Genomic DNA, 10,357 nt, shown 5'->3' with positions numbered 1-10,357 from the left:
CCTCGGAATGGAGTCTGCCGGTATCCACGAGACCACCTACAACTCAATCATGAAGTGTGACGTTGATATCCGTAAGGATCTCTACGGAAACGTCGTCTTGTCCGGAGGTACGACCATGTTCCCAGGCATTGCTGACCGTATGCAGAAGGAGTTGACTGCCCTCGCCCCATCCACCATGAAGATTAAGATCATCGCCCCACCCGAGCGCAAGTACTCCGTCTGGATCGGAGGTTCCATCCTTGCTTCCCTCTCCACCTTCCAACAAATGTGGATCTCCAAGGAGGAGTACGACGAGTCCGGACCATCCATCGTCCACAGAAAGTGCTTCTAAATTGTTCTATTAATAGTAAACCTGATTTAAGTTCTGATCGCGTTCAAAGACGCAGGCAACTGTTGATTTTATCCAGTTGTCTGTTGTCCTTGGACAAACCTAAAACATCATCGTCTCATTGTCTCTCTTCTTCCTTTGAGTTGTGTTCAATCTGTGCACTCTATCAGTCCATCTTAACAATCGATCAAAAGCGATTGTACTTTGGGCTTTGACCCAGGTGTAAGGACCCATCACAAGTGTCGTTTTTTGAACTTACTTTCAATGTTGTGTCATTCTTAAACTTAGATATATTATCTGTTCATTCTCCACAATGCAACATAAAGCGACATCCACCAAACAATCATCACCATCACCATCATCTTCATCATCTGGTACCACAACCGCCACACCAGCCAGACCCGCCAACATTGAATCAGTGAAGCATGTGATCAAGACTTGTCTTTACTCATTGGTTCTCTTGTTGGTGCCACTGGTGATCTACTCAAATAGTGTACAGAATACATTCCTCAATCAAGATGTTGTAGTTACATTGGATCCTGCATCGACCAACACAGCAATCAGATTCAACACGAACAGGAGCAGTACCGATCTGATCACAACACTTTCATTCCAACTGGATGCCAAGATAACTGAACTCAATGAACAGCCTCAGTCCTCTGCCGAGTCATACCATCTCACCAATATAATACTACATGGTATCATCACTATTCAAGTCTTCTTGCTGGCATCGAGGGTCATTTCATCGACGAGGACCTCATCGTTTGCCCAAGACCTGTGCTGCTTCCTTGGCGCACTATTCTTTGCTCTACACCCCATCGCCACGGAAGTTTGTCAACAGTCCGCCCAATCGGAAGGCCGGTGCTGTTGTCGACACTCATCATGCTCACGATCACGCTACTGTACGCATCGGAATCACTGGTCTCTTTCATACTAGCACTGGCACTCTTCATTGTTGGCTGCCATTGCTACTTGGTCGTATACACATTGGTTGCAATACTGCCACTGTACGACCTACTTGTTCGTGGTCGTTGGCGCATGATACATACATTTGTGATACTCAGTTCGAGCAAGGCCGTGGCACTCTTCTTGCATCCAATCGCCTTGTTACGACCAAGCGTGATTGAACTTGACAATCCTGCGGCTTTCCAAACCGACACAATCTCAAGACTACTCTCAATGTCATATGCACACTTCCATAACTTCTGGTTGTTGGCATATCCTCACTTGTCAATTGAATGGAGCATCAACTGTGTGCCACAGATCAACTCATTCATTGATATCAACAACTTCTACACTCTAGCGTTCTATCTCTTTGTAATGGTTCTGATCATCACACTGTCTAACTCACTCAGATGGTGTCTCTTGTTTGGTCTATTCGCATTCCTACCATCATCCAACATCATTTTCCACTCTGAGAAGCTGGTCTCTGAGGCCAATAACTACAGCACCTCAATTGCCTTTTGCATATTGTTGGCTCGTCTACTGACATGGCCAATGTTTATTGCCGAATCCAAGCAGGAGAAGGATATGTCGACCACGCCAGAGACTTCAACTGCAGAAGCCGCTTCTGATGTTGATGGTGATGATGATAATGCGGATGAAATACAGGCAAATCAATCAAATGATGGACTGAGGCGTAGGACTACGACAACTTCAAAGTCTGGACAAACACTGGCCATCGCTAAAAAGGTTGCAAGTCGTAGACATGCCAAGACATCATCCAGCAAGAAACCAGCACTCAAAATAATGTCATTGCTGATACTAGGTGGATTGGCTGTTTGTGTTGCCATAGTATCACTCTACTCTGTTGTCACCTATCGAAGGAACAGTATGTGGAGTGATGATGTCCAGTTGCTCAATGATTCACTCAATGTATGTCGCGATCCTCCCTCCTTGCTCTCTCACTGACTGACTCACTTTCCAATCAAACCTTAGACATGTCCAAACAGCGCAAAGCTTCACTACATGATTGGCATGTTATTCCTTGGTTCAGAGGAATATAATACAGCTTTGGATCACTTTGATCAGGCATTGGAAGTATATCCAACATATTGTGGTAAGTGATTGGATGGACTGACTCAATGACAGACACTAAATAACTCACAATGTATTGTACCACAGAGGCCAATTATAAGTATGGCTATACAAGGTTACATGTGGACGGTGAATTCATGGTGGCCTCAAAGTACTTCAACAAGAGTCTGGATTGCAACAGTACTAGAGAAATAAGCTTTGCATCAATCTCACAACTCTATGATTATATGATCGAGAGGGAGCCACAATACTCTGATCTTCACATCCAATACGCATCACTTATTGGCAGATATCAACCAGAGTCAGCTGCCTCGCATTACTACGATGCAGGCTCCATTGAGCTCAAGAAGAACGAAGCATTGGCCACACAATACTTTGAGCAATCACTTACAATCTTCATCCAACAAGTAACTGTCTCGGACCAGATGGAACAATGGTGTACGGCATTCGATTGGATCCAGATGACCTATTCCAGGATACCATCTGGTCACTCTTACCTTGACACACTCCTAAGCAATGCACAGATGAGGTGTAATTGATTAATCAAACATTAAAGTGAGTGATTGATTGATTGATCATTCAACTGGTCTGTCTGGGTCGCGCTTTACTTTATTATATCTTTGATTGATTGATTAGGAGCTGACATAGGTGTAGAAGGAAACATCATTGACGAACTGGTTCATGTTCTTGTTGAATGTTGGCTGGTCCCTGTCCGCTGTGAAGTTGGTCCTAATCGATCGTTTATGCTCATCATTTATATTCTTCTGATTGAGATATGTGTTGAAGAACTGGTGGTATGGATGATGATCAGTACAAAGTGTCCACTCACCCGATCAACTCTATCATTCTACTTACATCATTGAAGAATCGATTAAAGTCAACGGAAGCAAAGTTATATATGGTGTTGATGATTTCCTCGGAATGGACACTGTGTGACTTGGAGAGGAGGATGTCAAAGAAGACGGCAACGAACGAGCAGCCAAAGACCTTCTCTTGCATTGTGATACGCTCGTAGAGCTTATACTTGGCATTGAGTTTGTCAAAGTAGTCCAGGTTCTGCTTGAATAAATTTACATCGTTCTGTTGGAATGTCGTCTGGAATGCCATCATGATCGACTCGAGTTGTCTCTGTGATGCTGCACTGTCATGATGTCCATTAACATGTCCATTGCCATTGACATTGCCATTTCCATTTGCCACAACTACAATGCCATTACTGTTGCTAGTGTTACCGAACATCAGCGCATTGGTGGATGAGGAGGAGGAAGAGGAGGAGGAGGATGAGGTGGATGAGGGGAAGAAGTGTTTCCAATGATTGTCAAGGATGGAGTAGAGGAGTGTGAAGAAAAGTGGACGGAGCACATTGGTAGAGTTGATGATCACAGGGTAGATGTGCTCCATTGAGAACTGAATGATTGACGAGAGCAATGTGTCAAATGAATGACCATAGGTCTGAATGACGAATGTCAATATCTCAATCAGTTTCTTAATAATAACGTTGCCAGTCTCGTTTGATCCCGATCCCAGCAGGTTCTTAATATTGTTGCCTCCAAGTATCTCGAGGAATGTCCTGGAAGGTAGTTTGAGTGAATGAGTTAGTGAGGTCTATGGGTGAGCCCAAGTGAGTGATGCTGGACATGCTTACGAGATTGTTTGTTGAGTGAATGCTACTCCAACTTTGGACTTGAGGGACTCAAAGAGTGTGAAGAAGAAGTCGAGGATGGACTCGAGTATGTCTGGCTTGTTGACGTAGATGCGGAATAGACCAAGAGTGACGCCAAGTGTGTCTTGGATAGCATCGTGAAGGATACCTTTGGCAAGGTTAGAGTCGGGAACAGACTTGATGACCGCCGTCAGTATCTTGAGTACGCGCTGCACACGCTGTATGACTTCATCCTTCATAAAGATCTTGTTCTCCACGAGACCGGGTATCTGGGGGATCTCCAGATAGGGGCCAGTGATGCCCTTAATGAATGGCGAGCACTTGGGTCGTCTCGAGTCAAACTGTGTGCTGAGATTGACGTTGGAGGGCGGGTTGAGGATGGCGTTGCAGACGGCCGAGTACACGACGCACTGTACCGACACAGGCAGCGGCGTGCATATGTTGTGTATGTTGCAAATGATGCCATCCATCTGAGCAAACAGGTTGAGGGGCTTGGTGGTGATGGCCAGCGACATCATCAGTCGTCCAGATGCCGTAGCCACCTTCTCTGGCACTGTGCGATCAAACATCTGAACCAATGTGCTGATCAACTTCTGTACAATTGTGTCAAACTCCTGTTGCTGCGCTGGTGATGCTCTAACCTGGTTACCATACTCTCCAAGCCAATAACTGAATGATCTCAATGTGTTTAGTATCTGTACTTGTCTGATTGAGTGTGATCATTGTTAGTTTATGGGTTTGGAATGATTCCAGTGTGCGTGGTGTGGCCGGATGGACGGACTACTTACAACTTCTCCCATTCACTACCGAATCGGAATGTGGCGTTGATGGATGAGAAAGCACACATGTCGATCAGCTTTTGATAGATGTAGTTGGATGCTGTGAACGTTTGAATGAAGAGTGCAACAAACTGATGTGATAGGCCTTCGAAAAGTTGAAGAATGGTTGTAACATCCTTGACCATACTACGCAGTTTGCTATCATTCTGATCGATCGTCCTATTCTGTATCAGCTCCTCAAGCTTTCCAAAGAAGGTCGTTACATTCTGTGCAAACAATGGATACTATAATGTATGTGATTGGATTGATTCCAAGTGTATGTGAGTGAGTGAATGTGATCAAAGTGATTGAATGAATGAATGAACACTTACAAGGTTCTCCAATCCTTTGTTTGGATATATCTCTGTGATCTTGACTATGATCTCGATGCAGTCGCGAATGAATAGGTCGTGTTGGGAGGCGATGGGCTCCATCTCGTTGTCAACCTCTTCACAGTCGTCCAGCTGCGCCAGTTGACTGTTGTAGGCGTTGAGCACACGCTTGACAAGCTCCGACTGCAACATGATCAGACCGTCGGTGTACTTGCTGGAGCCGGGCAGCGACTGCTCGCGACCGTTGGTCAGCAGACAGTCGAGGAACATCATCCAGATATCTAGACACAGGTCGAACGCCTCGACCGACTGTTGGATGAACGTGTACTGGAACAGCAGGCCGAGGAAGTTGGTGATGTGGAAGCTGGGGTTGTTCTCCACGCGCTTCAAGTGGTTGGCAACAAACAGTGAGATGAACTGCGTGAACTTCTCGATGAACTCGCCGCTGTACGCTGCGATGCCATTGCCCGTCGTGATATCGGTCATCAACGAGAAGATCTGATGGAAGATGCGCAGCAGGAACTGCTCAAACTCCTTGGGCACGCAGTTCTTGGACAGTATCTCATTCAAGCATGTCAATGCCTGAATACTACTTCGCTCGATCCTAATATACTTGAACAACATCTCCAACAATGATGGTGTCAACAGTTCATTCAAAGGTATCCAAGAGAAGTAACAAAGTAGTGCATCTGTGTGATTGATTGAGTGTGAGTGTGAGTGTGAGTGGGGCTGGGGCTGGAACCATTCCACCAACATACCAAAGACTGCTTTGGTCAGATTCCTGGCCTCTTGACTGATGTTGAATGAGTAGGTGTTGGTGTCGGGTGAGCCGACTTGGAAGGGCAGACCAACGTCAGTCTTGGACTTTTTGAGTGCGTTCTGATCGAATAGTTGATCGAGGTATTTGGTCAGCACGTCGAGGATGGCCGGTACATGTTCCAGTAGTAGTCGTTTAAGACTGTCCTTCTTCTGCTGTGTCAACACCTCTTTGGAGGTGATGAACTCCTCCGATATATACTGCAATAGATTGACACCCTTTACGCCCATTGCTGGATTCCTAACCAATGACATAATATTCATCATATATTCCTGTGAGTTCTGATTAAAGTCTATCCTTCCAATATCCACTATAACCTGTCCAAGCTTCTTGAATACGAATGGAGGCAGTGTCTATATTTCGTTCGATCGTTTGATTTAGTGAGTGAGTCCTGGCATGTGCCTCGCCTGCCTGCGCCATCGACCTTACCTTATTGTTTATGTATAGATCAAAGAGGAATCCTTTAATGTCGTTCTGCCCTTGACTTGATATTGAAGACCATGATCTGATGACCTTGTCCTCGACGATGGACAGAGCGAACCAGTATACATATTGATTGCTAGAGTGTGTCATATAATGTTTAACATGCTCGTATGAATCCTTCTGTGATTTGTAACTCATAAGGAATGTGTCTGTGTCATGGGTCATGGGTCATGTCGTTAGTATTGGACTGGATTGGATTGATTGGATTGGACTGAGGTGGACGTGACCTACCCATCTCCTTTCGCTTTGGATGTCCTGCGTCCAAGGTGAAGAACTCATTCAATATCAATTCCAACTCTTTTGTTCTCTGTTCCATGTTGTTATTATCCATCTTCTTCTATCTTCTTCTATCTTCTATCTTCTAGACTTCTGGTGATTTGTACAATGTTTGATTAATTAATTAATTAATTGATTGATTGATTGATTGGATTGGATGAATGAGTGAGTGGATGGAATCAATCAATAATAATAATAATAACAACCAGAAGATGTCGTTAGTACAATGATGGTCACATTACAACTACTCTCAGTCAGTTGAATGGATGGATGTGTATGGACACATACGAGAAGTAATATTACTGCTGCTTGCTGTTTCTTCTCAGTGATAATGAATGAATGAATGAGTGAGTGAGTGAATAATGATTGATTGATAGAGAGTGCGAAGATGAGATGATGATTGATTGATTCTGATGCTATTGTGGTTGAATGAATGAATGAATGATTGACTGACTGAATAATATGAATGATTGATTGAGGGAGAGAGAGGGGAGAGTGTGGTGTGATTGGTGTCGTGTGTGGTGATAGCGGTGTGTATCTCTGTGTTTGTGTGTGTGTTGGGGGCGTGGGTGTGTTAGTGGTGAAGCACTGCAGTGTGATGCCCTCTGGTCCCGCAGCCTCTAAACAAGTTGCTGATGGTTAATGATGAAGAAGGGTAGAGTAGAGTAGGATAGGGTAGGGTAGTGTAGGGTCGAAGGGAAAGTGAGAATGTATTTGACCAATTAGACTGGACGATCTACTGTATCTTAAACAAACGAACGAAGGAATAAAGGAAGGCCAACGAACTAAGCTTGATGTGTCTATAATTATACTTTGTGCAATGGTGTGTTTGATAAATTAAAGATGATTGGACGAATGCGCGCTTTGTTGTTATTGTTGAACTTGACGCGAGTGATTGGTTGATTGGAAGGAGTGGAGTTGAGTGGAGTGGAGTGGAGTGATGGTATACCAAAGTAGTTTGTTAGCCTGTCAGTCAAACTTAGCTAGTAAGTCAGGAGACAGATAGAGAGAAGGGAAGGTAAATATATATTGTTGTTGTATGTTTGATTGATTGATTGAACGAAATGTTTGGGAAGACGATGTTTGACTGATTGATTGATTGATCATTAACTAAGTCAGTTAGTTATTTAGTTCCAAATGGAGTGAGACTGAGAGAGAGTGAAGACACAACTAATTTCAATTAATGAGGAGTCGTCGGTACCCTGATAGCCTAGCCCATCACTCTACAACAGTATCCCCCCCTTTGGGACAAGAATTTACACGGTCTACAAAGATGAAGAGGACGACGATAGATGATGTTGTTGATGCCATGTCTATTTGATGTCAACACAACACCTCACAAAACACTGCAACAACTAGTTACCATCCCTGTTATAATAACGACGTCTCGTCTTTTCTTTATAATTTTGGGGGAAAGGATAAAGTTGTTGATGGTGGACGAATCGGGACTGACGATGCAAGCCAAGATTTACATCTTTAGAGTGTTGTTGGTGAGTGTGGTTACTTATCGAAAGTCCTGATTCAAAGAGATAACCTTTGGCACAAGGTAGTGAGTGGTAGTAGAGGCAATCAGTCGCATGTGAGTGAGCAATCACTCATTCAAGGCAATCAATCAATCATTACTTATTTAAGAAGTACATTCTACATTCATTATATATATTGTTGGCGATGATAATAAGGTTGCAAGTGATTTACTCGACAGGAGGCTTACTACTTTGCCTGGAAACAGACATGTGTGAGTGAGTGGATGTGGTTGGTTGAGAGGGAGGGTTGGAGATCGCGGATCAATCATTGCATTCAGTCATACTGTACATTGGAATGTATGAAAGTAGTAGTTATATATATACTATATCGTTATAATTCATTGAGTAATGAATGATTGAACGATTGAATGATTGAATGATTGAATGGATTGATGGATGGAAGGATGGATGAAAGATGGTAGGGTCATGTTAACTACCAACCTGAAGACAAATATTTGTCATTCATTCTTTCATTGATTCATTGTAATAATGATGATGTAGATTGATTGTTTGATTGATTGATTACATTCTTGTTGTTGTCGTTGGTTGTATATTAACGAGACCAAACTAACTAAATAACTAACTAATTAACATGCATGTCATGCTCTAGTGTTGAAGTTAGTATCATCCATCCATCCATCCATTGATTCATCCATTGATTCATCCATCACGATGCATACCTATTATTATTGACATCGAGACATGTCCTTACATCATCGACTTGAATCAGACTGTCGAGTAATGGAAGCATCTCTAGCAGTTGAATGTCAGTGTCACTGTCGAACCAACTTTCAATGGGGATGGCGTTTTCAGGATGGAAGAGATAGGACATTGGAGAGTTGTCCACGATGATGGTGGATTTGAGGTCACGTCCAATCTTTGAGAGATCCTTGACAAAGTTGCCCTTGTGCGGGTGGCAGGCCTCGCGGAACAGACGGTGGTGCACGACGTGGTGCGGGTCCAGCAGGTCAAGCACGGGGTCGGCGTACTTGGACAGACTGGCCGTGAAGACGACGATCTCGAACTTTTGCGATATCTCCATGAGGAACTGGTCGACGTGCGGCCGCTTCAGCACGTAGACCTGGTGCACCTGGCCCTCGATCTCGACCGGCACGATAAAGTCGGCGTTGGGCACGGGCTTGAAGCTCGAGTGCACCAACGTCTCGTCGAGATCCAGTACCAATGTTTTCTTACCGCTTAGACCTGGAGCGATTGGTTTGAGTAGGCAATCTGGTGTATCTTGTGATAGACCTAGGTGTGCGCCAGTCGTATGATTTACATTGATCAACTCTTGTTTAACATGTTGTGTCCTATTCGTCTTATTATTATTATGATTATCTTTTTGATGTCCACCTGTTCTATCACTAAAGCAACATAATAATGACTTAAATATCTGTTTCTTCTTTCCTTTACCTTTATATATATTTGTTTGAATTTGTTAGTTTCCAAGTGTTTCCGCATGTGTTTCCATATGTGTTTCCGTGTGAGGCGAATGGACATACCCTTGGCATGTTTGGATGAATCTGCGCATTCATCTGCTGGGTTCTGTACTTGAGTTATAGGAGATGCCATTTAGACTGTTTCTCTGGTAAAGTATGTATGGTATATATTGTTACAATAAATAATAAATAAATAAGTATAGATGGTTGGTTGGATGGATGTTTGATGTTGGTTGGTGATGTTGGATGTTGTTGGATGTTATGGTAATGGATGGATGGATATATATGATTGAGTCGACTCGATTGAGCTACTGATACTACTCTTAGTTCAGAAGTATTGATTGATTATAAAGTTGGTCAAAAGTCGATCAGAAGTAAGACATCACTAAAGATGGTGTTGTTGAATAACTTAGAAGTGAGTGAAGTGAAGTGAAGTGGAGTGGAGTTGATTGATTGATGGATGTTGGCGAACTCTGAATGAGAACTGTTTGGTGGATTCCCACTTGTAGTAATAGTCGTATCCGACTTGTTGGGATTAAAGTTTGGTTTGATTGATGGATGGATGGATGGAAGGAAGGAAGGATGCAAGGGTAGGATAGGGTATATATGAGATTGTGATCCAATAAAGTCAATCAWYATCA

At 43.4% G+C, this 10,357-nt stretch overlaps 5 protein-coding genes across 5 annotated transcripts; 3 read left to right on the top strand and 2 right to left on the bottom strand.

Moving 5' to 3' along the window:
* Positions 1-331, top strand: SAMD00019534_123360 (hypothetical protein; the record flags this gene model as incomplete). Its single annotated transcript, XM_012892396.1, has 1 exon — positions 1-331. A coding segment is annotated over one exon (331 nt), but the record flags the coding sequence as incomplete, so codon positions are not given.
* Positions 332-641: 310 nt separating this feature from the next.
* SAMD00019534_123340 (hypothetical protein) lies at positions 642-1,370 on the top strand (the record flags this gene model as incomplete). Its single annotated transcript, XM_012892395.1, has 2 exons — positions 642-1,157; positions 1,266-1,370. The coding sequence occupies 2 exons, from the start codon at positions 642-644 to the stop codon at positions 1,368-1,370; spliced, it is 621 nt and encodes a 206-aa protein (XP_012747849.1).
* Positions 1,371-1,507: 137 nt separating this feature from the next.
* SAMD00019534_123330 (hypothetical protein) lies at positions 1,508-2,904 on the top strand (the record flags this gene model as incomplete). The annotated part of the gene is made up of 3 exons (XM_012892394.1): positions 1,508-2,203; positions 2,267-2,387; positions 2,453-2,904. The coding sequence occupies 3 exons, from the start codon at positions 1,508-1,510 to the stop codon at positions 2,902-2,904; spliced, it is 1,269 nt and encodes a 422-aa protein (XP_012747848.1).
* A 93-nt stretch (positions 2,905-2,997) lies between these two features.
* Positions 2,998-6,794, bottom strand: SAMD00019534_123320 (hypothetical protein; the record flags this gene model as incomplete). Its single annotated transcript, XM_012892393.1, has 9 exons — positions 2,998-3,153; positions 3,221-3,935; positions 4,011-4,733; positions 4,817-4,907; positions 4,995-5,091; positions 5,179-5,867; positions 5,937-6,348; positions 6,425-6,627; positions 6,710-6,794. 9 exons carry the CDS (start codon positions 6,792-6,794, stop codon positions 2,998-3,000), a joined length of 3,171 nt encoding a protein of 1,056 aa, XP_012747847.1.
* A 2,085-nt stretch (positions 6,795-8,879) lies between these two features.
* SAMD00019534_123310 (hypothetical protein) lies at positions 8,880-9,788 on the bottom strand (the record flags this gene model as incomplete). Its single annotated transcript, XM_012892392.1, has 3 exons — positions 8,880-8,883; positions 8,958-9,691; positions 9,780-9,788. Coding segments are annotated over 3 exons (747 nt in total), but the record flags the coding sequence as incomplete, so codon positions are not given.
* Positions 9,789-10,357: the final 569 nt, after the last annotated feature.

The sequence above is a fragment of the Acytostelium subglobosum genome (assembly GCF_000787575.1).
Source record: "Acytostelium subglobosum LB1 DNA, scaffold: scaffold41, whole genome shotgun sequence".
NCBI lineage: Eukaryota > Evosea > Eumycetozoa > Acytosteliales > Acytosteliaceae > Acytostelium > Acytostelium subglobosum.
Note: the sequence above shows the minus strand (reverse complement) of the source record. Positions and strands in the feature narration are given on the sequence as shown.